Below are 26,579 nucleotides of genomic sequence, written 5' to 3'. Positions count from 1 at the left end.
GTTGCTGGCTCTGAAACTGTGCCCGATTCTCCTGCTTTACGCCCTCCCTGCCTGGTCACTCTGCGTGACACGTTTTCCTTTGGCCGAGTCTGGACAGTGAGTGGTGCGTCTCCTGCTTAGTTTCACTTCCGGACTGAGGAGGGGGCCTGGCTCGAGTTCTAGCCGAGGCGGTGACGTGGGGCTGGCTGTCCTGGTTGGGGAGCCGACCTTTTCACGTCCCGGGCAGCCCTGGCCCAGAGAGGCTCTGAAAGGACCCCAAACTGCCATGTTTTGTTATAGACTTTTTCAGCAGTCCTCACAATCACTGACTGATTTGTCACTGATTACGGGTAAGTCAGAAGACCCTGCCAGCCTTCCTACTGGTTCGAGAGCCACTCGAGGCGGGAGGCTGGCCCTTGCTTGAAGGCACCTGCAGCCAGGGCCTTTAAGCTCTTCAAGGCGGCTCTGCTGACCTTCCTCTCCGGGGACAGAACTGGTAAAGAACACTGTGTGCCCCGAGGACGCCACCTGCCCTGGCGTGGACGCCCAGGGTCGGCAGTGGCCAGGGAGGGACAAGGGTGCGTAGCTCTTGGGCCTGTCACCTCCACACGCCCGGGGTGGTCCGTAATCACATCCTTTTAGGAAAGGCGAGTTCACAGTCAAGTCAGGGGGTACCGCCCCACCACGGGCTGTCACGCTTGAATCTGGGGCGCCAGCAGAGGGCTGCTTCCTGGAGTGACCTGTGGCCTCGGGCGCTGGGAAACCCTGTGAGCTGCTCGTCCCAGGTGGTTTTACCTGTGCCCGTCTCCCCTCGGTGTGCCTAGTTCATCCCATGGGGCAAAGCGCTATCTCTGGGCCAGAGCGTCCTGTGCTCCGGACACGCAAGTGGAGGGCTGGGGAGCTTCCGTCCAGGCCCAGGTTTCCGAAAGCACCGTCTGACCATAATCATCACTCCCCTAAACGAGCCTGCCGAGGCGTGCCGAGGCCCGGATGCAGCTGTGCCAGGTGTGGGGCCCCAGCCACCACCCAGGGCACGGCTGGGGGCTCTCCTGTGTGTCCCGTCCTGTGCCACGTCATCGTCACCTCATCCAGCAGCACTGATGTGACGGAATCATAGCCAGTTCACGTGTGAAACCATTCACCACAGCTCAGCAGGTGTCACCCCGGTTCCAGCGGACAGGCTCAGACCTAGAGCACTGTGACTTTTTTTAAAGTTCCCCGCTGGACTCCACACACATACGCACACACACAGCCTCTGTGTCATCATTCGGTCAGACCTCGGCCACTTAAAAATAACCTGGCAGCGTGGGCTGCGGGCTCAGGCAGGACGGGAGTGGTGCCTGGTGCCAAAGTGAAGCTGTGGGACTTTGCTGAAGTCGATTCAAATGAAAGACCCTGTTGCACAATCTCTCGACACGGCGGGGGAGAAGAAACTTGCGCCGGCGAGAGCGTAAACTATACAGAGAACATACAGTACCTCTCCGTCCTCCAGCTCCACGTCCAGGAAGTCGAAGTCCCGGAAGACCCTGAACTGCTGCTCGCTATTGGTGTCATCCATGTTGTCCTGATCCCGGGCACCGTCCTCCGAGGACACCAGGCTCGTCTGATGCTCGAGCAGATCCAAGTCCCCACACGACGAAAAGATCACCTACGAGTCAAGAGTCCTGTGCTGAGACGCCGTCCCCCCCACCGGGTGTTTGGGCTACGCGCCCATAATTGGCTCCGTGTCCCACGTGTTGCCAGCACACGCCTAATCCCTCAAGCGGGTATTTTTAGACTGTTCTTTTATTATTTATGTTGGACAGGTGCCTTCAGATTCAATTCGGCGTGTATGAGGCAGCAGTTCACACCCTGGGAAAGAGTTCAAGGCTCAGATCGCTGCTGCTTGGACAAAGACGGGGGGAGGGAGCCACCTGCATGTGCGTGTGCGTGTGTGTGACAACTGAGCGTGTACTCAACAAACTACAGTGGCCAAGGAATGTTCTACCACTTCTGAGCTGACTGAGGTTAAATGCGTACACAGATGCACACACGTCCCACACATGTCAACACACAGCACTGTCGGGACTCCTGATGACAGACGCTGACACTATGCTGGAAACTAGAGAGCAAAGGGCTTAACCCTTTCGGAGATGAGGTGGGGAGCAGGCAGGGGTGAGACACAAGCCAGAGCTCGGCACTGTCCCGTCCGAAGTGCAGAGCATGACCAAGCGACCAGGCTCAGAATTCACCCCTAACTTCCTGTCCTGCCGTGGCAACTTTGGTCTTGACACTTTTTTTGGCGGGGGGCAGGGGGAGAGGAGGGAAGCGGGGGAACGAGTAAGTATTTGTAAGAAAATCGTCAACTGTCATGGGAAAACGAATCAGGGTCATTGACGGAGAAAAGGTGGCGTCACTGGGCCCCGCTCACAAGCCGAAGGTGTGTGATTGTGATCTGGGAGGCTGAGGAAGGCGAGAGAGACTGCAGCCGTGCTTAGGTCCTACAGCCGGGGTGGCAGTGGCGCTGGCGTCCGGAGCGGGTCATGCCTGGGCCCCGGCCCGGCCTGTCATGCTGCCCGTCCGCACGTGCTGGCGCCCCTACTACGACCGACCGCGTCGCAGCACATCTCCCGCGCTTTCCTGCCTCTGGATAAACATGTACTTGCACGTGCTCAAGCGTCTTAGGAAGTTTTAATCACACGAGATTAAGCCGCCCTGTGGTGCGTCGGTCCTCGTTGGCTGGGACGATACAGAGAACACGAGAAGGAAGGTGTAGTGTTCGTTACTTACTGTCCCTGAGAAACACCGGTGCCATATTTATTTTCGGGTCATGGGCATCTCAGACTCTTCGATTTTGATAAATTTGTTGCTGGCTCTGAAACTGTGCCCGATTCTCCTGCTTTACGCCCTCCCTGCCTGGTCACTCTGCGTGACACGTTTTCCTTTGGCCGAGTCTGGACAGTGAGTGGTGCGTCTCCTGCTTAGTTTCACTTCCGGACTGAGGAGGGGGCCTGGCTCGAGTTCTAGCCGAGGCGGTGACGTGGGGCTGGCTGTCCTGGTTGGGGAGCCGACCTTTTCACGTCCCGGGCAGCCCTGGCCCAGAGAGGCTCTGAAAGGACCCCAAACTGCCATGTTTTGTTATAGACTTTTTCAGCAGTCCTCACAATCACTGACTGATTTGTCACTGATTACGGGTAAGTCAGAAGACCCTGCCAGCCTTCCTACTGGTTCGAGAGCCACTCGAGGCGGGAGGCTGGCCCTTGCTTGAAGGCACCTGCAGCCAGGGCCTTTAAGCTCTTCAAGGCGGCTCTGCTGACCTTCCTCTCCGGGGACAGAACTGGTAAAGAACACTGTGTGCCCCGAGGACGCCACCTGCCCTGGCGTGGACGCCCAGGGTCGGCAGCGGCCAGGGAGGGACAAGGGCGCGTAGCTCTTGGGCCTGTCACCTCCACACGCCCGGGGTGGTCCGTAATCACATCCTTTTAGGAAAGGCGAGTTCACAGTCAAGTCAGGGGGTACCGCCCCACCACGGGATGTCACGCTTGAATCTGGGGCGCCAGCAGAGGGCTGCTTCCTGGAGTGACCTGTGGCCTCGGGCGCTGGGAAACCCTGTGAGCTGCTCGTCCCAGGCGGTTTTACCTGTGCCCGTCTCCCCTCGGTGTGCCTAGTTCATCCCATGGGGCAAAGCGCTATCTCTGGGCCAGAGCGTCCTGTGCTCCGGACACGCAAGTGGAGGGCTGGGGAGCTTCCGTCCAGGCCCAGGTTTCCGAAAGCACCGTCTGACCATAATCATCACTCCCCTAAACGAGCCTGCCGAGGCGTGCCGAGGCCCGGATGCAGCTGTGCCAGGTGTGGGGCCCCAGCCACCACCCAGGGCACGGCTGGGGGCTCTCCTGTGTGTCCCGTCCTGTGCCACGTCATCGTCACCTCATCCAGCAGCACTGATGTGACGGAATCATAGCCAGTTCACGTGTGAAACCATTCACCACGGCTCAGCAGGTGTCACCCCGGTTCCAGCGGACAGGCTCAGACCTAGAGCACTGTGACTTTTTTTAAAGTTCCCCGCTGGACTCCACACACATACGCACACACACAGCCTCTGTGTCGTCATTCGGTCAGACCTCGGCCACTTAAAAATAACCTGGCAGCGTGGGCTGCGGGCTCAGGCAGGACGGGAGTGGTGCCTGGTGCCAAAGTGAAGCTGTGGGACTTTGCTGAAGTCGATTCAAATGAAAGACCCTGTTGCACAATCTCTCGACTCGGCGGGGGAGAAGAAACTTGCGCCGGCGAGAGCGTAAACTATACAGAGAACATACTGTACCTCTCCGTCCTCCAGCTCCACGTCCAGGAAGTCGAAGTCCCGGAAGACCCTGAACTGCTGCTCGCTATTGGTGTCATCCATGTTGTCCTGATCCCGGGCACCGTCCTCCGAGGACACCAGGCTCGTCTGATGCTCGAGCAGATCCAAGTCCCCACACGACGAAAAGATCACCTACGAGTCAAGAGTCCTGTGCTGAGACGCCGTCCCCCCCACCGGGTGTTTGGGCTACGCGCCCATAATTGGCTCCGTGTCCCACGTGTTGCCAGCACACGCCTAATCCCTCAAGCGGGTATTTTTAGACTGTTCTTTTATTATTTATGTTGGACAGGTGCCTTCAGATTCAATTCGGCGTGTATGAGGCAGCAGTTCACACCCTGGGAAAGAGTTCAAGGCTCAGATCGCTGCTTCTTGGACAAAGACGGGGGGAGGGAGCTACCTGCATGTGCGTGTGCGTGTGTGTGACAACTGAGCGTGTACTCAACAAACTACAGTGGCCAAGGAATGTTCTACCACTTCTGAGCTGACTGAGGTTAAATGCGTACACAGATGCACACACGTCCCACACATGTCAACACACAGCACTGTCGGGACTCCTGATGACAGAGGCTGACACTATGCTGGAAACTAGAGAGCAAAGGGCTTAACCCTTTCGGAGATGAGGTGGGGAGCAGGCAGGGGTGAGACACAAGCCAGAGCTCGGCACTGTCCCGTCCGAAGTGCAGAGCATGACCAAGCGACCAGGCTCAGAATTCACCCCTAACTTCCTGTCCTGCCTGTGTAAAGAAAACCAGACTTTCTTTCTATTAAAATATTTAGTGTTAATACTTTAAGGTTAACTTCTGCACGTAGGTTCTTTCTCCTGGGCCACTTTGACAGAGCTTTGCAGAAATCATGGACTGCAGAAGGGCCAGGCGCTCCGTATCCAGCTATCCCCGGGCACAGGTGGGCGCTAGGTAAGGAGGACGGCACTCAGCATTTCATCGTTACGTCCCGTCCTCATTGGGAATTGGCAAATCGTGTCTGAAAATTTAAATATAACCAATGCCTCTCAAAAGCCAAGAGAGGATTTTTACGCACGCTTTTCTCCTCCAGTGGCTAAGAACAGTCATGATTTGCACTGTATCCTCTACAATGGCGATCAGCAGAGATCACTAGTGGGAGTGTGACAGACATAGCATAGAGGGCCGCCAACCGGCGGGGGAGACGAGGCGGGAACCCTAGGTGCTCGGTGGGAGGCTCCCTTTCCCGCCAGGTGCTCTTATCTGTGGCACCCTCCAGGTGACATCCTAGCCACAAAAATTCTAGGTGGCATCCTAGCCACAAAGGCCCGAGCACAGAGCAGGCAGATCTGAAGGAGATGGTGTCACCTACTGGGGCAGTGAGAAAGGCCCCCCAAAACGTCACAGGAGCAGCAACACACTGATCAACGACACTAAAAAGGTGACACTTGCCTACGGCCATGCCACCCTGAACAAGCCCTATCCCGTCTGAGCTTGGAAGCGAAGCAGGGTCGGGCCTGGTTAGTGCTTGGAGGGGAGACCACCTAGGAAGACCAGGTGCTGTAGGTGTAAAAAGTAAAAAAATAAAGGATTGTAAGCTGACAAGGTCCTTGCAATCTGTGAGGTCAACCAAGGGTCGCCTCGCCTAAAAAAAAAAAAAGTGACACCAGTAGGGATCAAGCCGATGGCGGGCTGGGCACATCCTCAGGGGGTATAGACGGCTGGTTCCGCAAGGAGTCAGGAACCCCACGACCTCACCTGCTCACGCGGTATGGCGGCAGCCGTGGCAGAGAAACAGCTCCCGAGACGCCATCGGCTGACGCGTCCTTTATTTGGGAAGCTATTTAGTTTGCTTTTTTTGTTTTTTGGGGAGGTTAATAATAAAGATAATACAGATGGGATAAAAATGCCTGGTGGAACCTGAGATTTTTATTGCCTGGGCCACAATACACTTACACACTCAATCCGAACTTTCTAAATTTTATAAAAGCTTCTTTCCGACGCTAACTTATAATACTTTATAAGTTCAGTTATTCTAAAGCCTGATGGCATCGTTTTTTCTTTTTCTCAGAAACTAATATCAGTGGAAGTTTATGAGGAAAAAAACATGATAATGTCATTATTTTCACCTTTATTGTACATAAGCAAAATAATGACATCACCGTAAGATGTGAGCGTCAGAGTAAAATTACGCCCAGAAGGAGTGTGTATCACATGTGGTGGTGCAGGAGATAGTTACATATGTATAAGAAACTGGCTTAAAAAAAAAAAATCTAAGAAATTTTTAAAAATGGAAATAACTAAGTATTTATTTACAGAAAAACTGGAGAAATAGCCAACAAAATCTTTCCTGTTTCTGAACCGACGTTAAAAAATCATGGTGTGGGGAGAGATGAGCTATGGGTTCGATCTAGATGGTGGACAGTACACTTATAATGCGTAGGCGAACTCTCTGAACTTGTTCTGACCACAGGTAAAAAAGACAGGACACCAAGATATATGTGCCACGTGATGGGACTTACTGATGGATTTTTGCTCAGGCCCACTTCTTGGCCACACAGAGAAAGGACGTGCACCAACTTCTCTTTGGTCCTCTTCTGGAAGAGAAACACACAGGCAGGCTGTCACCATGGCATCCTGGGACCACATCTGCTCCAACGCTGCAGCCACTGGCCACACGGGGCCAGCGCAGTGGAACGCGGCCGCTGAGACGGAGACGTAAAGCTCACGCGGACTTGGCGTGGAAAAGGACCGTGAGACGCCTCAGTGATAACTGTAAAACACTGATGACTTGTTGAAATGATATTTTAGACATATTAGGTTCAGGAAAATATGTTATGAAAATTCATTTCTTCCATTCAGTTTCTTTCAACTTTTTATTTTGAAGGTGACTGCTAGAAAATTTAAAATGAGGGTCCCCTTCTGCTTCTAGTGGACGGTGCTGACCTGAGTTTTCCTGGGGGGAGGCGAGGTCTGGAAAACGACGCCGACCTTCTCAGTAGTCACCCCTGCCGTGGACCACCCACTCTCACAGGCCGCGGCTCCCAGCGTCGGCAGGGCCCCCGCCACCCAAGTGAGGCCTGTCATGTCACACGCACACTTCTTTTCCTCAAAGGCGAGACTAACTGGGCTTTGTGCAGAATTAGAAAAACGTATTTGTAAGCCATATTAAATCGTTCTCAAGTCAGATTTAACTCCTTTTGGTTTCCTTATGGGTGGGGATTCTCTACAAGCCATCATGTCACATGTTCCAGTGACCCGGAGTCTCTAGGTCTCGGGATGGCAGGTGGCTGGGTGTGAAAGAGCCTCAGAACCGGCGACGTGCCTCCGAATCTCGGGGGAGCGACCGTCCCCGCCTGTTTAAAGCGACTTTTCCCTTTCAGGCGGATCTGAGTTTGCGTGGAGGCCGCCAGGAGGCTAGCGTCATGGCCGTGTTCCCTGGGGGACGGGAGGCGCGTCGGGGTGACGGGCAGGGTTTCTGCAGAGGCCGGGAGCGCCGCCAGGTGGGGACCCGATCCCCATTCTGAGCATGAGAGCAGTAAGGCCGGTGAGTCCGAGCGACAAAGTGTTGGCTCCGACTCCACGTAAGAAGAAAGTGGGTCCCCTTCAGGTCCCCTTGGGTGCCGTGAGGACCTCACCACTGGGGCTGGTGCCTGGGCAGGCACTGTGTAGGCAGAGGGTGGGGGAACCCCATCACGTGGCCGTGGGCCCCACCAGTCCCCCGAGCTCCCCGCCAGCCTGCAGGCCTGGGCTCCATACCTGGGAATACTGGGGCCTCTTCCAGCTCACGGGGACAAGGACGTTGGAGTTGGAGCCGGACGAGGTGGAGGACGTGCTCCGGGTGACAGCCACGGCCCGGGGCTTCCCGTCGGGCCCAGAGGAGCTCTGCAGCTCATCGTAGCGCCTCCCGATGATGGGCGTCTGGGAGAGAAGGCAGAGCCGAGGCCCCCGCTCGTCAGTCATTCTGGGCCGGTGACCGTGATGGCTTCCCCGGGTCAGGTGGAGAGAGGCCGAGTGTCCGGCGGGCTCGCTCTCCTGGGGTCCTCACACGCCCGGGGCCCGTTCCATCTTACATGTTACCCCCAACTGCATGTTCTTAAATGTGGTTTGGAACCCCAAGTGAAGACTAGAAGCTAAACTTTCAGGAAAAGTCGGTTTTCTGGTGTTTCAGCTTGAGAGAATTTTTTACAGTCGTAACCAGACCAGAAGTCCGTCCCCTCTCCCTGATCTTTACGCTCCGGTTTAAAATTTATTTAAGTGATTGGGATCTTTCCGGTTATTTAAATGAATGCGGTTGGGGCCAGGTACCGGGGCGGCACTCTGGGAAGCCCACTTCCTGCGAGGCCTGGGTGTCGTGCTTGTCAGGCTCCAGTCCCCAGGGGCGTCCCACGCAGGAACCGGCTGGTGCCTACACCCGGAGGCAGGTGGCAGAAACCGACTGGTGATGCCACCCCAGCCCCCAAAGCCCATCCTTCCGGAACGGGGGCGCCTCTGGGGTGTGCAGCTGACCGGCACACGCAGAATAAACTTAAGTCAAAGACGAAACGTAACCGCCTCCCTTCCCCCCACCAGCAACGTAAAAAATGTTAAAAATGGACGAGTACTGATTCAGTACCTTAACACTGTATACAGACTAAATAAAGATAAAAGCATCACCGTGGCAGCAGACTAGTACCTCATCCTGATTACTAAAATGACAAAGGGGCAGGGAGACTTCGCGTGAGAAAACCTGGCCTGGACAAGAGCGAGGAGGTTCTGGTTGATTCCGTCAGTGCTGTCCATTCGGCAGTGTTGAAGACCATCTGTCATGTCCCGATCACGAGCCTGACCCCGTACCAGACCCTGACCGTGAGCCTGACCTGTACTGTACCACAAGATGAATGGAGTGTGCTTTCTGCTTTGGGTGGGGGGCTGATGGGTCACAGGGTAAGAGACACAGGGAAGTGAAGTATTTTTATACCTGAGATTGAAACAGTTAAGTACAGGCTCCTGAATGTTCGTTCATGGGCCAGTAGGTAAATATGACTACTTCCTGTTCTCTCTTTTCTCCCCGATCCCTAACCTTGGTCCCCTCGCCTCTCTTCCCAGAAACCCCTTTCCCCCAGGCAAGAATTTAGATAATTTTATGGTTTAAAAAGCAATGTTGCTTCAGGAAGCAACCGTAAAGGCAGATTCCGTGTTCCTGCAAATCTCGGTCCCTTGCTGGCCTGGCCGCCACGCAGGGAACAATCTGACAGCTGTCAGACGAGGAAAGTGAGGCCTGTGGTTTAAAGATGGCCATTTTAAAGTTATCTTTTTGAAAGTCACCTCTTATATAACTGCAGCTACCTTCTATTTTTAAAAGCTGCCAACTCAGAGCCCCAGAGCATGTGACACTCGGCGTGTCCTTAAAAATGAAGCCAACTCCGGCCTTGAAGTCTTTGTTGGAAGTAAAGGGACGACACGTCCCCCTCGCTCCAGGCCCCTGCCCTTGACTCGGCCACTACTGCTCGAGTCATAGCCTCCAGAAACAGATGACGCACCTCTGAAATGTCGAAGTGAAACTCCAGGGTTTTCCCGGGCAGCTCCTTCGACGCGCTGGCCCACACGCGACGGATTTCTATCTTCGAGAGGTCGCCGTGCTGGCACGCAGGCAAGACGAGGCTGGCCGAGCGAGAGACCACCAGCTTCAAGATATTCAGAGCTTCTCTCCAGTGGACACTCTGTGGGCAAATGAACGCTCAGTGGTCAAGAGCAATTCCATGGTTTCAAAACTCACGTGACGCTAACCAGCGAAACGTCTCGGGACCCGTCAGGATCCACCGATTTATAACGGAGCAGGAAGTACCATGAGAAAAGGCAAATGACAGAAAGAAAAAAAAAAGACGTATTGTATATAAGATGAGCTACATTTAAAAAACAGACATTTAAAAAAGACCAATTTTGTCTATATTCAAACAAATGTAAAATAAGGTACCGTATTTGCCTCCTTAATTTGAAAACCAAAAGACCCACAAAAAGACAATCAGTCCTCAGTGCGTTTATGCTATTGACCACTTGCTCTGTCTCAAAATGCTCTCCATCCTGGGTTCCCTGGCCTGCTCTCAGTCCCCAGGCGCTCCGTGCCCCATGCGCCACCCGGGCCCCGGGCCCCTGACCTCTGCCCTCTGCCCTTTCTGCCCCACACCTGCCTACCCCATCAGGCATCTGAGAACCCTTCCCAGCTTCTCTCTCCCTCCCTCCCTTCTGAGTGTCCTCTCCTCTCCATTCCTTAATGGCTTACCAAAGGCCACTCTTCCTGGAACTCACTTTGTCCCCGACACCCCTCCCCATGGCACCCTGAGGTCCTTCTCCCAAAAAAATATTGAACATAGATAAACCGACTGGATAAAAGTCGTTATCATTATTTGTTTAGGTTATAGGATAAAAGCACATGATATAAAACATATTTCCTTTGCTGTTAAGTTTGCACAAGAGGGGTCATGCTTTGAAAGGGAACTCGGCCACCTTTCAAGATAGGACCCAGTGCCAGAGGAGGCCGTGGGCCGTGGGAGGGACCAGTCGTCCGATGAAACCAGTAAATGGGGCCAGCGACTGGCAGGAAGATGAGAAGTGACCCTCTGTCTCCCGTGAGTGCTGTGAGCTGAGAAAGTGTCACTGAACGCCCACCCTGTGACACATTATTGGAGCAACGCAACATGAAAAATGCCAAAAAAAAAAAAGCTTGGGAATCGTTTTTAAGCATCGAATAATGTCAGCCAGTAACGTGACAGGTGAAGTGAGGATGGAGAGGCATGCCCGGATTTGCACTGAGTGGGTCTGTCAGCCAGGTCGACCAGAGAACACCTAGCACTTGCCCTTGAACTCTGAAACTCGCCAGGCACGGTGCTGAGACAGGAGGGAGGAGCGGACGAGGAGGCGTGGCAGAGGCGAGTCCGCGCTGCGGAGCTTGGCCCGCGCCCCTCAGCCCCACGATGGCCCTGCACCGGCCCCCTGGCCTGGGGAACCCCATCTTCAGCCTGTCGTCGCATGTTTCCGGTTAACCTCAGGCCCTAGACGCTTGTTCTGGTTTGTTTGCTCGGTCAATTTTTCTTTATAAAAATTTTCATCTCTTCTCTTTTGGCTCCAGTGGCCTTGGGTATGGCGTGAAAGAATCCTGTGTAGCTGTTTGTTGTTTACCGAGTGTCCCGCTGGGAAGGAGGCCCATACAGAGGGAACACGGAACCGCAGGGCCCGGGTTCAAACACTGGCTCTACCATTTACTGACCGAGACTTTGGGGCCAGTTCCTTTCTCCTTTTATCTTTTTTTTTTTTTAAAAGATGGTTTATCATAGCAACATTCAAATATACACAGAAACAGAGACCAGTAAAATGAACTGCCCTGTAATTCTCGACCGATCATTTACATGTCGTCATTGTTTTTATTTCTCCCAACATTTTTTGTTTGTTTGTTGGAGTATTTTGAAATACATTTATACAAGTTTCTAACCTTAACTCCTTCCGCTCTAAAGCGGTGATCTGAACCCGTGACTTAACCTTTTGCATGCTGAACCCCCTGGCCTCTGACCTGGGGCGTGTGAGTTCCTTCCCTGTCTTTCTGAAACAAGAAACAAGAGCGTGGGCCCGCCCTCCCAGCCAGGCGTGTGCTTTAGGGTCTAACCCGTAGCCCCCTTTGGAGGAACGCACCAGGGCCTGGTCCTGCGTGCCTCCTCAGCAGACCTCGGGATCCCCATGTGTCATGGACGCCAAGGCCACTTGGACGTGCCGCCGAGCACAGGCTGCGTGCGTGGCCTCGGGCTTTCTGGGCTGACCCTGGGAACCTCCCGGTGCGTGGGCGAAGTCCCCACGTACTCACTTGCACATACTTCTCGACGGTCTTCAGAACGCCCATGTTGAACTGCCTCACGGGGACGGTGGACAGGTCTGCGTAGCTGAGCAGGCTGTGGATGACCTGCAGCAGCGGCTGCTGCACGCTCGGGAGCCCCTTCTCCAGCAGCTGCGGGGACACAGCGAGAGTCAAGGGAAGGCAGGTGCCACTGGGGGCGCCAGAGTCTCCAGGACGGTGATGGTCTCATGTTTCCCTACGAGGGGTGAGACAGTCCTAAGGAGTCCTGAAGAAATGGAGACACTGTCAAGGGCAGCGCGGGTACAAACATGAACATACGGATGTGACACCACACGGCGGGGCATGGCCAATGGGGCCTCGTTGGGAAGGCGCTCAACACCTCGAGCTCGCGACAATTACGAGCGAAAATGACAGGTGCAATTTATTGGTTATCAAAGTAGCAAAGATCGAAAATTGATAATAGCATTGGTGAGGACAGAGGTGGGCGATCTTCCACATCGGTGGAACGTGGACTGGATGATTTGGCAATGGAGGTCGAGAGTGCTGAAATGGTGCAAAGCTTTTGAAATCGTAATTACACTCATAGGGACGTTTCCGAACCTAGAGATAAATATTCAGGTTTATGTACGAGATTTCACCGTGGCATTATTTGTAATGGTAAAGAAAACCCACAGAGAACAAAACAAGAAAGCTCTGTAAGCTATTGAAATGCTGACAAATGGATTCGCAATAGACGGTAAATAGTATGATGCACTATCACGCAGTCGATGGACTGACATTTTTAAAGGTGGTAAAGGACACCAGGTAGCGTTAAGTGCCAGAGGGACTTCGTGCCACTTCTCTACAACAGGTGATGCCAATATCGATGGCGATGTGCTATGCAGAAGTAACACCGGACAAAACCCAGCAAAGTGTTAACGGTTTTTCTCTCTAAATAATGTAATTATTAGATGACTTTTTCTTTATTTATTTTTTTTTTTTACTTTTCCATATCTTTGGAATTTTCTGTTTTGAACGTATGCTTTTATAATCAGAAAAAAATATCAAGGACATTTTCAAAAAGGAAAGCAAAAAATGAGAAAACGTCTGTGATAGACATCATGACGAAGGGTTGCGATTCAGAGTGAAGAATCGATAGAAAGGAGTCAGGTGAGTGCTGGAGACTCACGTGGACAGTGGCAGAAGAAACGGCCGAGCGGCCAACGCACGAGGCACAAACAACTCCGCAAACCTAGCGTATGGAAACGGAACCTACTCACTGGAAAGCAAACGCACAGAGAGAAAGATTGTAAAAGCACCAATAGAAACATTAACGTGAAAAAAAGGAACGACTAGAATGATGAGATTTGGTGGGGGTGGGGGGAAGAAAAGACTATTCATACACTGTGTGCAGTATTGCAAATTGGGACAATCTCTGTTTCCCAAATGTGTAGATGAGCTTAAAAAAAAAAAAAAATCCACATATCCATGCCCTTTATCTGGAGAGTCACTTTGAGAAATGCCACCAGAAGAAATGATCTGAATATATCTGTTACAAAGTCTGCCTAAAAGGACCAGTTCTAATAGAAAACAAATATGAACACGAGCCACAAAAGGTGCTGGAGAAGCCGACTGTGTTACGTTAACCTGACAGAATTCTCGTTATTCTAAGTGATACCATGTGAGTGATGTCACACGAGGACACACACACACAAAGTCGATGCTGAGTGAACAGAGTGGGTGTGGTGGGGGTACTGACCACAGCTACGGGACACCCTGTGTGTGCATGACCAACGCCTGCCAGGACCTGTGAGTGCCTGAAACAGGAGCTAACAGATGTCACGTATGGTGGGAGTCAAGTTCATAATAAGAATTTTGGTGGCAATTTGTGATAAGGGCTGAACAGAACAAATTAGGTCGTCCAGTTTTACTTATATTTTTTTTTTGTGGGGAAATATATACCACATAGCATTCACCCTTGTAACCGTTTGTGAGTGTACGATTCAGTGGCAGTAAGTACACTCACACTGTTGTGTGGTCGTCACCAAGATTTCTTTCCAGAACTTGGCCACCATTCCAAACCGAAACTATACAACTAACTCTACACGGCCCCCATCCCCAGCCCACTGTTCTACTTTTTATCTCTATAAAATTTGCCTATTTTATTATACGTCATATAAGTAGAATCACGTAGTATTTGTCCTCGTGCGGCTGGCTTCACTCAGCACGTTTGTGAGGCTCGAGTCAGCGCGTCATTTCTTACGTCTGCATAATATTCCTCGTCTGTACCTCCCACACGCCATTTGTATTTTTGAAACCTTCGTGTCTCGCAATCCAAACGAGTTTTGCCTCCTTGCTCTCTCCAATGTCACCTCTGCAAAAACAGGTGCCATCGGCCTTCGTGAGCAGGTGTTTGTGTCGTCTATCCCGTACTTGCTGTGTGCCGGGGTATGCATGCAGGCTTAGTCACTCTTGTGGGGACAGATGTGACCACGGTGGTAATCAGGTGGCACTGAGAGGCTCTTCGCAGTGCCAGAGGTGGGGGGGATGGAAAGAGCAAAGGCACCCAGGCTGCTGAGAGGCCGCGCCCAGCCCACACACGCTGACCCACGCCGCACACCCACAGGCTCCTGCAGGCTCCAGCACAGATGCTGATGGATGGGCGGCTGCCCACTTCCGGGCACAGGCTTCCAGTCCCGCAGGGCCTTTCGGAAGCTGACTCCTGCTTTAACTTGTCTGTACCCCAAGTGGAGGACATAACGAAAGAAAACTTAGAATAACTGTCCTCACCGCTTCTGAAAAGGCCCTTTTCCCAAAGGAAAAGCAACACTGAAAATGCTAAGAGGTGGCTGTTCTCAGCCATGGCCTTGGAGACGTCATGCCCTTGTGTACCAAGGTTACTAGGGACTGGAGGTGCTAAACGAATGCGTTTTGTCACTTGTCCCGTGTCCTGTGCATTTCTAGCACTAGCGTATGCAGAAGGCAGAGTAGGCGTTTGTGCTGAAACACATTCGTAGGAGAACGAAAATCCCATTTCAGTTCTAAAAGCCACCATGACAGATGTAGATAAGCGAACCGTCACTAAACTTATCGAGCCACTTAGTAACTTCTTCGACGAGGTCTGAACACCCAGGGGAGTTAGGGGAGAACAGCCAAGTCGCTACGTGCGCGGACAGGTTAGTGCAGTGAAAGTCTAGGCCTTGGAGGCAGCTGTGTCTCGTGGCCAGAGTCGCCTCCTGCAGGAATCTTCGGGCGGGTCCTGAAGCTGGCCGGGGCCTCAGGTTCCGGGTAGTGACAGTATCTGTACCACCGGGTGGATGTGAGGACTTAAAATGATCATGGTAGCATCTCTGCTCATAGGTAATGGTGGCTCAGTAAATGAGGGTAATTATCAGTCCCATGCAAACATTTTTCCCGTGGAAACTCTTCACTAAAGAGCTCACCTCCGCCAGGTAGGTGACCATGTTCAAGGTGATGTCAGCGTATGCTTCATGAAGGTACCGGCAGACCACGCTCACCCAGGTGGCACAGTCCCTCGTGTAGCTGTGCGTTTTATAGAGAGTCATGACGTGTGCAAGGTTGGCAAGTTTGGGGTTCTTCTCTTCCAGACAGACCTTATAGGGGAGGAAAATCAATCAGAGGTAAAAGAGCCTGATGAATAGGCAGAAACGTGAGCAATTTTGCTGTAATTCGGGCAGTCAGGGAAACAAACTAACACGTTTTTTCTGGTAGGCTGCGGAAGCGCTTGTCTTAGGAGTCAGCTAACACGATTTTCACAAATTCTTCCCACCCGCTTTCTCAATAACGAAACCAAAAAGGTGGGCGCACATCAGCCACCCAGAATGTAAATGCTCAGCCGCATCAGGTGTCACCTTGGGCTCTGTGACACTCACCGCCCTCTCCGGGCCTGTTCGTCTCGGCCCAACACGGAGCCATACCTGAGCAATTCTTTCGGCTACGTCCTTACAGAACGGACTGGGGCTTTCGAAATGCTGAATCAGCTGGGGCAGGAGACACAGGACGCTCAGAGGAAAGCCTGGGTCGGAGAACAGACAATGGAGACGTGAGTACGGCGCATCTTAGCTGTCACCAGTGGGAACGCACATTTCAACTGTTACTCTGGGGTCGTGCAAACGCAGTCTTTAGGAGCAGCTTTAACTTGGTCTAACAAAATCCAGGAAAAATGCACGACCGCATTTTTAAAAAGTAGAATAAAGTGAACCGAAGTGGTATTTTGAAAAATTTTCTTTTTAATCAAAAAAACACATTTTAAGAAAAACTGCTAAAGAAGGACATAGGCTGACCAATTTAGGTCTTTTTGGTATAATCAGAAAGACTCTAAAATGCTGAAGGTAGCTTAGCATCTCTGTGTTAAGCTCGAGCTTCATGATAAGAATCCCGGGCCACACGCCATGGTGTTAAAATTCTAGTTTGTTGACTTGATTTGAAATAACGGGGAACCAGGAGAGTTTTCAAGAGGAAAAGAAAGGCTAAGAAAAAAGAAAGATTTAGGAGTCAAGAAAAAACGTCTCTATGAGAGCAATGGAGTAAACTCACGGTATCTCCAATTTGATCTGGAAAGCATAAAGAAATGACCGATACCTAATATATTACTTCTGCCCCTATAATGTGGATATGACTAAGTATTAATTATTAAATTATTAATTTAGTAATTATTAAATATAATTAATAATAATTACAACGTACATTATATAAAATGTTGAAAAAACAAATGAGCTAATCCCAAGGAACCGTTTCTCGGCACAACTGCGAACAGCAGTCAGCCCACCTCATCTCACTACATGAAATGAGGACGCCACTGCCACCGGACTAGTAGGGGGCGGGGCTGGCCTTACCGATGGCTTGGGAGGGGTCCACCATGGCCACTTTGGACACCGGCGTCAGCACGCTGAAGAGCTGCAGGGTGAGGTCCGTGGTGGTGACCGAGGTGAACCCTTTCAACAGCAGCTGCTGTAACCCCGCGAAGTCCGCCCACTTGAGCTGCGCCTGGAGTTTCTCGAGTTTTTCTCGGTTCTCGGCTTTATCGAGCGGCATGTGAGCCAGCAGCCTGTTCAAGAGCCTCAAGGCCATCAGGTATTCAAACTCAAAATCGGATTCCATCAGGGCCACCGTGACCCAGAAGATGGTGGCCAGCAGGTTGGTGGGGTGGTTTACGTGGGACGGGTCGGTGAGGCTGTCCTTCAAGGAGGAGGAGCTTCTGGTTTTTGAGGACAGGCCCTGCTGGGTGCACGCCTGGATTCTATCCAGTGTGGCGCTCCGAGGCGGGTCTGAAGACCGGTCGGCAACACCGAACTTCTTGGGCACCGAGAAGCTTCTCTGGTGCCGGCTCCGTTCTGCAGTCGCCGTGTTGCCACTGGCGGTCCCAGGGTTCACATTTAGTTGTCCTGTGCTCTTTCTGCTCGCTGTCAGCTTAGTGCTAGAGCTTAAATCCGGTGATGAAGAGCTGGGTGTAAAAATAAAAACGCTCAATTGAAAGCCAGTGTGTTCCAGGGACAAGCCTGTCCTTGTAAGATCCAATGACGAACAATAAGGGAGGGAAACACTGCTTCCTATTCACTGTCTTTTCGGGATTTGAAAGGAATATGTTTCCTTATTCTTAAAGGTATGAAAAATAAAACTTAACAAGCTCAACGAGAAAATCAATCTTAACTCACCAATAAAATGATGACTAAACCTAATACTAACTTCCAGTTATTAAAAGGTTAAAGAAATAAAGTTTACTGATGTTTGTTAGTTTGAATTTGGGTAGGAGTCACTACATAATAACATGTATCTGATAGGTACAAACTTTAATACTCTTATTAACTGACTGATAAGAACAGAAATGAAAATGATATTTCCGGGAAAGAAAAAAGTTAGTAAATGTTTGTGTCCAAGGAAGTTTTTTGCACTTATAAAAAAGTATGAAAAATGATTTCTAAGCCTGGTTCAAGCTGAAAATGTAAAACTCTGTACCAACATTTTTGATAAATTTTAGTGATTTAGATAAATCTGTGAGTTTGTATAAATATGTGTGATGTTAGCAGTCACATTAAGCTCACCTATCTGTAAAAACGCTCAACTTAAAAATGAAACAGCCTTCATCTGAAGAAAATAAGAACACTAATTAGAAAAGATACACGCACGACTATATTCACTGCAGCATTATTATGATAGCCAAGACATGGAAGCAACATAGGTGCTCACTGATCGATAAACAGAGAAGTTGCGGTACGTATTTCAATGGAATATTCTTGGCCATAAAAAATAATGAAATCTTGCCATTTGCAACATGGATGGACCTAGAGGATATTATGCTGAGTGAAATAATTCACACAGAATAGGATAAATACCATATGATTTCACTTATACATGGAATCTAAAACAAAACAAAACAAATAAAACAAAACAAAAACAGACTCATAGAAACAAAGGCCAGGAGATGGTTACTGGAGGGAGTGGGTGGGGAGTATAATCAATAATATTGTGGTAAATTTACACAGTGACAGATGGTTGCCAGAATTAATGGAGTGATCGCATTGCAAGGTATAAAAATCTCGAATCGCTATATCGTATACCTGAAACCAATATAATATTGTATACCACCTATACTTAAAAAACTTAAAAAAAAAAAAAAACGAAAAAAGACCCAATGTGATATAACATTACCGACTCAATTTCAAGCGAGATGAACTCAATTATATAAACAACATAGAATCATGAATGGTTTGAAATGAGTTATTAAACATTAGCAGGAGCAAAAGGATTTAAAAAAGAAAAAAGAAAGATCCTAACGTAGAAATTCTGCAAGTAAAATCAACATTTATTCTGTCTGTTTTTATAGTGATGGTTCAGTGAGTTTTACATATATTCATTTAAAAAATATTTAGTTTTAGTTTCTGTTTACAATGTAATAGGACATTACATGAAATTTGAAAAAATACTCAAAGACATAAAAAAAATTAAAATTCATTAACATGTATATTATTTAGAGAGAACATCTGGTGTCTATTTTCCTGCCATTTTAGACTAGCTGTATAATGTATGTATATATATTATGTGTGTGTATGACAGATAACTCCCTTTTTTAACTTAAGAAAATGTCATACATTCTTTTTCGGGTCATAAATGGACTTTGAAAACTAGATTTGTTCTTTGGACTTTGCCCAGATTCTGGGCGTCTCCCACATATTCAGCACTGTGTATCTGACCCCAAATGTCGCTCGGCTGGTTCTCACCGGGACAGTGCGGTGAGGAGGTCCCCGTTTCGCAGGCAGTCAGACAGGTTATCCACAGCGGCTTCCAGGGTCAGGAGTGCCTCCGTGACGTAGCCCTGTCAAACGTGCACAGAGAGGGTTTTGCACTGCTTGTAACCACCGCCACTTCCTGGATGTACATTTAACCAACGTATTGACATTCGAGTAATGTCAATCGCACTGAAAGCCGGACAGTCATTGCTTATTTAATTTGCAAAGTCTAAAAACAAATCTTAAGGGCCGTTGAAGAAATTCGAATGGCTTAGGGGTTAGCAGATAACCATAAAGATTTGTCTCCCTGGGTCTGAGGTCCCTGCAGATCAATCTCATTTGAAATCCAGCAGAGAGGGGGCATCCCTGAAGGTGGCAGGTGTGGCCCCTGGCCCAGGGGGATGGTGGATATTTGAAACGCTGAGTTGCAATGTCTGAAGCCAGAGGTTAAGACATGAGAAATGAGGAGGTCTGTGCCTCAGACAATTCACACAGCACTCCCAAGGGCCGGCACGATGAGAAGAAGCTAGAGTCTGAAGGTGTGTGGGCCTCCTGAGATGCAGGCACACTTCTGATGGAAAGTAAGAACCTGGCCCAAGCTACAGAGCTGCCAGTGCCCTTGGCTTTCAACCTGCCCAGCTTGCCCGTCTCTGGGGCGCTGTCTACAAGGTCTTCTTGTGGCCTCTACTCCCTCCATTACTTCTTCGGTTCTTCTGGGCTTAACGAAGGTTGACCAAAACAGAGAGGGGTGCTGCTTTGCACAAAGACAATGGCGACCCCTTCTCTAGGTGGGAAGATCGCACAACTGCGTCCTAGGACGGTGGCAAAAAGACAAAATACGAAACAACTCCCCTGTCTGCCACCAAATAAAGCAATGATCAAACGACGACGAACGGGTCACCGAAGCACGTTCAGTTGTCAGCTTGAATAACACAGATACTATCCATGGCATTTCTAGAACAATGCTCCTGGAATGAGTTTTGTAAATATAAGAGTCAACCTCTAAGTTTTTAAAAAATGTGAGTTCTAATTATCTGAAGGGCTGGGAAAATTGGTGAGAGAGAGACACAGAACCCAGCTCTGCAGTGACAGGCGGGACGAGGCCGGGGGTCTTCCCTCCCCTACCTGAATCTCGTCGCCATGTTCTCCGATCACCTCCACCAGTCTCGAGAGAAGGTCGGACAAGGCGTGCGCTGACAGAGGCTGCTTGAGCGCCCGGAATATCTGGAAGGACCGGCAGGCGTAGTGCCTGGACGAGCTCGCCAGTGCCGTCTGCAGCGCAGCCTCGCTCAGGTGCTGCTCCAGGTGGAAGCCTAGGACAGCGAGAGGCCAGAGACCAGGTCAGCCGCCGCCCTGCAGAGTCGGGGCCGGGTTCTCTGACGGTGGAGAAAACAGGCCGGCTGTGCAGGGAACGTCCTTACTTAAAAAATAACCATTACGAGAACAAACACGTACATCTTAGCAAATCTCAAGGAGGCGTCGAGTGGCAGAGTCAGAAGCTCTGGAGCAAGACGGCCCCGGTTTTGAATTAGAGATTTTGTGAGTCTGGGAAAGAAACTTAACGCCCCTGTTTCCTGATCGTTAACCTGTGAAAAACAGCATCTATCTCCCGGAATTGTGAAAATTAAACAACTTAAAAAGTGCTTAGGAACAGCGTGCGCCATGTCTGTTTTCATGAGTGTATTATTTATCTCTCAATTTCATGAGTGTATTATTTGTTTCTCTATTTTTTGATGTTATTCTTCTGTACTACTTCGTACATTTTTTGCTAGAGCAGAAAGTATACATGACACGTAGTGTCAGGTGGTCAGGTGCATCTGAAATAAACTTCTAAAGTCCCCTCTGAATAGTCTCCTGCTATCGGTTCTTCTCCACATTCCCAAATGTGTAGGAGTATGGGGAAGAATGAGCTCCTTGACAGAAAAACCCTGAAGGTGGGATTTGGGGAAACGGGGTGCAGTACCTGACTTAGAATCTTTAAAGACGGACACAACGTGACGCAGAAAGTTCGTGAGCTGTTCGGCACTCTTCGAGTTTTGGTTTTTGGGTGTGATGTCCTCGTGGCACCAAAGCGGACCAAACGCCCTTAAACGAAACACACACAGTGGCAAAAATGTAACTGTCATTTTGCGTTTTTCAAATCATCTATGCAACTGTAACTCTAAAGGTGCAATATTTGTCTTTAAAATGCTACTGCTTAGTTTGGGGGTGAATTTCAGTCTCAGAAAGCTTAAGAGCATACTCAGAACAGATCTAGCGAATATGGAGGCAAACTTTCCTCATGTTTTACTCACCAAAGCAAAACCTCACAGCATTTAATCAAAAACGGAAACCTGTCAATTGACCAGGACAGCGTTTGGCACGTAATGGATGCTCCATAAGTATTTGATAAAGAAAACGATAAAAATGTGAAATAAAATGTAGGCGTAGACGCAGACTCAGTGTGCGCGTGTCAGCGTTTGCGGAGGTTCTGCTTTCATCGGGGTCGCAAGGTCGGGTTGCCAAGGACCACAAACCAAGTTAGATACGGCCCTTGTCGTCTACCTGGTTTTCCACAGTAAGAATGGGATGGAGCCCGATGGGAGAATTTCAGAGAACACCCTTCCAGCACATGACACTGACAATGCTAAGTGGTGACAATAAGCATTCCAGAATCCGAAGTGCCCTGTGTGCGTCACCGTCAGCCCCTTCCTAAGTGTCCTGTATGTTGAGTCCCACCTGGAGCTGACAGCTAGGCCGAACACCCTGCACCATGAACTGACAAAAGAAAATTTTCATTTTCTTTTATATTCATTGAAGCATCAGTTAAAGAAACACAAATCATGTGAGACACCGGATTACGCATACAGAGATGGACTTCTAGGACCAGAGCATGCCCAGGGCATAGGTAAGCGTGATTTTGTACACATGCTGGGCTTCAGGCTTCTGGAAAACTCTGACGCTATGATGCTAAATCGTTCCTCAGAAGAACAAGAAGGCCTGAAAAATGGAATCGCTCGCAGTTTCTCTCGATTTTGGTTTATCCTTCGTTTGATTCCTTTCCCATAGTGTGTCCTACTGTTTCTGGCATCTGACTTTCCTTTATAAATGACTCCTCGGGCTGGGTGAGCAGAGAAGGTCCCCATTGCAGCTGCCTTTGGGTCAGCTGTGGCCAGGACCCTTGGCCTCGGGGGTTGCGGGGTGACCCAGGACTCCCGGGTGCGGGCAGCTCTGGGAGCTGGGGCAAAGCCTGCTGACCCCAGGGCGCCCGTCTCCTGCCTCCGTCCGCTGCGTGTCGTCACACACGAAACCTCCCTCCCGTCAACTGTGGCATCAGTGGGATCTGAGACAACCACCACGTGTCTGCCCTGTACACACACTCCAGGAACTGTAACTCGGCAGAGAAACTGGAACGTGGCCAGACCTCCAGGCTCACTTTTACATCTGTCTGGTTTTAAAGGGACGGCGTTTCCCCAAAAGACCCACCTGCCAACAGCACCCCGTCTCCCCGCCCTCCTCACCTGGTCGTCAGAAACTCGATGAGCTTGTTGGCCTTCTCATCTGCTTCAGCCGCCGCGTCCACGTCGTCTACGTCTTGCGTCACCTGGGGGAGGTTCCCGCTGCTGCCCCCCAGACTGATGCTGGAGGAGGTGGAACTGGAGCTGAGCCCCGAGTCTGGCACCGGTGATGACTGGTCCTCCCTCAGGAAGTCAAAGCCACCTGGTGGAGAAGAAGGTCCAGGTGGAGTGTGTTGGGCAGGGTGCGTGACGAGGCCAGGAGGCTAGCTTGCAGAAGGGCATAGTCATTCAACTTTTTGGAAGAAAATGTTTAATTTTGGCTATGGCTACGGTTAAACGGGACTCGTATCCTTTCCTGGCTCACGGAATAGTTGCACCGCTGTGTAAAACAGCGTGCAGAAAACCAGGTGCTAGAGCGTAATGCAGACATAGGTGACATTATGCCCTGTCGAATCATTTCCTACTCTGGCGTTTGAATTGATGCTTTCTGCAAAAGAAGTGGTGTGTGTTTCGTGTGGATCTGAGAGCAACTACAGTTGAAATGAGGTGTTCAATAAACATGATAAACATTCATGAAATGGAGACATTCCCCAAGTGTCATGTGTGCCACAGACTCAACCATTCCAGCAAGCCATGGTCAGTCTTGCTTACGGTTATTGTGTTCTTTGTTTTGTGAATCCCCACTCTAAACCATTTACGCCACATCACTGGTTAGTGGATGCCCCATGATGCGCTCGGAGATATGCAACTGAGCGACATTATAATTTTTTCAGCCTAAGGACATGAGCTTAATGGAAAACGTCCTTATCCTGGGGAGTCGGAAGAGCCAGAACTCTGTGGATTCTTTAAATTAAGAAAAGAGTTTTGTGTCTCTAAAAGGCTGTCGATAGATTATTTTCAAGTAAGTGTAACATGATTCAAAATAAAGACCTTAAGACAGAGACCTAACGATAACATGGAACATATATTTGAAATATCCAATAATGAAGGGGTCATATTTGTTTCCCTGAGACACACGCTAGCGTCTCTCAGAAGTCAGTGCTGAGTACAAACGATGAATAAAAGGCACGTCCTCTTCAAGGTGATGCAGAAAGCACGTGGTGACGCGAAACGCGAAACTCTGTGCCCCGTGCCAACACAACGCACGAATAATCAGGTACCAGAGGCCCCGGAACCCTGTCAGTGCATCATCATTCTAAGATATCTAGAATGTTCCGGTTCTACATGAAACCCCTGGTTCACCCCTCTCGGGAAAGCTTTCATGAATAGCTGGCCTTAGCGGAGGAATTTCTTTGACTCGGCTAATGCTTTCTTGCTCTCCTTTCTACGCAGAAATGCTCGGTTTTGACACAGCACTGGTTTTCAACAGACGTCCACTCGTTAGCGCCTTCCAGAAGAGTCAGCCACTTGATAAAGTGAGCTTTCCTTCTGGGAGGCCCCAAGGAGCACGGTGGAGCCTCCGGCGCTCTCGGGCGGCGAGAGGTGGCCGTCCTCTGCGTTCTCGCCCTTCGGGCCTCCGGGCTGACCTCTCGACTGATGGACATTTTACCTTTCGACATGTCAGCGGGAATGTAATGAGACCAGCAATTATTATAACAAGGAAAGTATATCTGAAAATAGTCAATCACGAAGAAGGATTTTGACAGGCACGTTAACGTCAGATGAATGGTGCCCATTCACTGGGCTAGGGCTTAATTACTTGGGGGGCAGGGTAAGAGAGTCGGGGAGTCCACTGGGGTCCTCTGACACCCTGAGTCATCTCCGCACCTAGAACCTGTGACCCTGTCTCAGGCCCTCCCTTGGCCGCGCCTTCGTTACCTGTGTAGAGGTACTCGGGTTGGCAGGCCGGCCGGACCGTGAGCATCTTTGCCTCGCCCGCCCCCTGCGTCTGCAGGAGCACGGAGGCGACAGTGTGGAAGCTGCTGCTGCAGGACAGCGCGATCAGCAGGTGAAGCAACAATTTTTTGCTGTGTTCAAAGACTTCGGGCCGGTAATGGTCCAAACCTGGAACGAGATGCAGAGGATCTTGGCACAAACCCATCTGAAGCTCACTCAGATTCGAAGGATGACGAAGGTTCTAGAGTCCCTGGGTGGGGGGCGTTTCTTGTTTTAAGAATATTTACTCTTCATTGTTGTGTTTGTTGCCAACATAAACAAGTCAGGCTTGGGGACAATAAAACGCTTTGTTCCTTAAGTCAGATGCTCTCGTGAAGTGTGGACAGCTGGACTGCCTGACCTCTCTGACATGGCTGTCACCCTTCCCACTTTGCTGTACAACTCGGGCGTTTGACCACCTCGACGCATGGTCCAGCCCCCGAAGGGGCCTGATCCGTTTGGACATTTTCAGTCACCGCGTGCGCAAGGTGCCACCCCGTGTCACAGCAGGAACAGGACAGTTTTAAGCAATGCCTGACTGACGGACATTTAAGAGCAGGTGTCACAGAAAGGCAACGGGAAAAGGAGGAGACTCAACATTTCGAAGAGAGGCAAGCACATGCCAATGTGGACGGAGGGCCCCCTGGTGTCCCCGACAGGGCCTCGCCCCTAATGGCGAGCGCCCGCTCGGGCCTGGCCTCACCCAAGAAGACGGCGTGCAGCAAGAGCGGCAGGTGCAGGGCCCAGTCCTCTGTCACGCTGTGGTCCACCACCATCTCCGTCATAAAGATCACGGCGATGTTGCACCTGCCCAACGAAACGGCGGTTAAGGCCGCATCTGCAGGGGACGGAAGCGCGTCCACAGGCTGTGAAGTCGCAATCAAAATACGACTCTTATGACTCGTGTCAGAGAAGTGGAGCTTAAGTCGTGACGCTGCACAGAACCAACGCCCCTCGAGCTTGTCGCATAGCGGAGAGTCTACCTGTCACTCGGGAGTAAGCGCTGAGGGATGAGGAGAATTAGAGGACAAAGGTCCCCTCGCCACGTTGCTTACAACCTAAAACGTGTGACAGAACGAAGACTCACATCGAGACGACATCAAAGGAAAATTTCAAGGGGCAGCAAGGCTGCTTCGCGCACCGGTTAACGCTCGACCAGACTCTGCCCATATGCTGAGGGCTGTGACTCAAGTCACCCTGTGGTTTCATTTGATGGGACGTAGAACAGGCCTGCTGCTTCTTACAGGGAGAAAGGCCCCGTCAAAGCTAAGTGCTCCCTGCCCTCGACCTGCACATGTTGCTCACCTGTGGAGGGGCCCCCGAGGGGTGACGGTTTCTGGGAGGTAGTCGACCAGGGGGGCCCAGCACCCCCCCGTGGGAGGCATTGGCAGGGGGTGCGGCTGCTTGGTCTCCGTGATGGTCAACAGCCAGCCCGTGTAGGGAGAGACCGAATCATCTGCGGGTGAGAAAGACAGCGTGTCTGTTTTCAGGGAGAGAATTCCGTTTTCCCTGCCTGGTGTTTTAGGAAGACTCTTAGAGACTCATGCTTGTAAAAATAACCCGCCAGCCATTCAGTCTGGTGAGTGCAAATTATATGATCAAATGGGTTAGAATTACTCGATTAGGTTTCTTTCACCGCTTTATTTTTACGGACACTTAATTTATAGTTATTCATTACAGAGCGATAAAAATACTGACACGCAAGAAGAAACACATTACATCACGTGAACTCCTATCACTGTGAGAACTTGCTTTTTCTCTAACCTCCTCCATCTCAGTAAAATGCAATTCCGTATTTGCCGTTTGCGCAGGCCAGGGGCCTTCGCGTCATCCCAATGTCTGTCCCAGCTTAGTTTCAGCTCATAATCGTGACGATGA

General features: G+C 50.4%; 1 protein-coding gene and 1 pseudogene across 3 annotated transcripts in view; one reads left to right on the top strand and one right to left on the bottom strand.

Annotated features, from left to right (window-relative positions):
• Window positions 1-26,579, bottom strand: part of FRY (FRY microtubule binding protein) — a 286,799-nt gene that overhangs the window by 31,883 nt on the left and 228,337 nt on the right. Inside the window, exons 38-51 of one of the 3 annotated variants that reach the window (XM_023524125.1) lie at window positions 25,405-25,508; window positions 24,645-24,830; window positions 22,830-23,028; window positions 21,293-21,414; window positions 20,455-20,642; window positions 19,321-19,415; window positions 16,939-17,546; window positions 16,021-16,118; window positions 15,526-15,696; window positions 12,113-12,253; window positions 9,801-9,980; window positions 8,038-8,199; window positions 6,801-6,875; window positions 4,280-4,450 (exon numbers count right to left, since the gene is read on the bottom strand). In XM_023524125.1, coding sequence (XP_023379893.1) covers window positions 4,280-4,450; window positions 6,801-6,875; window positions 8,038-8,199; window positions 9,801-9,980; window positions 12,113-12,253; window positions 15,526-15,696; window positions 16,021-16,118; window positions 16,939-17,546; window positions 19,321-19,415; window positions 20,455-20,642; window positions 21,293-21,414; window positions 22,830-23,028; window positions 24,645-24,830; window positions 25,405-25,508 — 2,500 coding nt within the window. Of the gene's footprint in view, window positions 1-4,164; window positions 4,451-6,800; window positions 6,876-8,037; window positions 8,200-9,800; window positions 9,981-12,112; window positions 12,254-15,525; window positions 15,697-16,020; window positions 16,119-16,938; window positions 17,547-19,320; window positions 19,416-20,454; window positions 20,643-21,292; window positions 21,415-22,829; window positions 23,029-24,644; window positions 24,831-25,404; window positions 25,509-26,579 lie in introns of those variants that run through there. The other 2 variants (XM_023524123.1, XM_023524124.1) reach the window with 2 other exon arrangements.
• LOC111732351 lies at window positions 5,729-5,847 on the top strand (annotated as a pseudogene).

The sequence above is a fragment of the Pteropus vampyrus genome, unplaced genomic scaffold (genome assembly GCF_000151845.1).
Source record: "Pteropus vampyrus isolate Shadow unplaced genomic scaffold, Pvam_2.0 Scaffold447, whole genome shotgun sequence".
Taxonomy (NCBI): domain Eukaryota; kingdom Metazoa; phylum Chordata; class Mammalia; order Chiroptera; family Pteropodidae; genus Pteropus; species Pteropus vampyrus.
The sequence above is the reverse complement of the archived record's forward strand: the minus strand, read 5'-3'. Positions and strand labels throughout refer to the sequence as shown.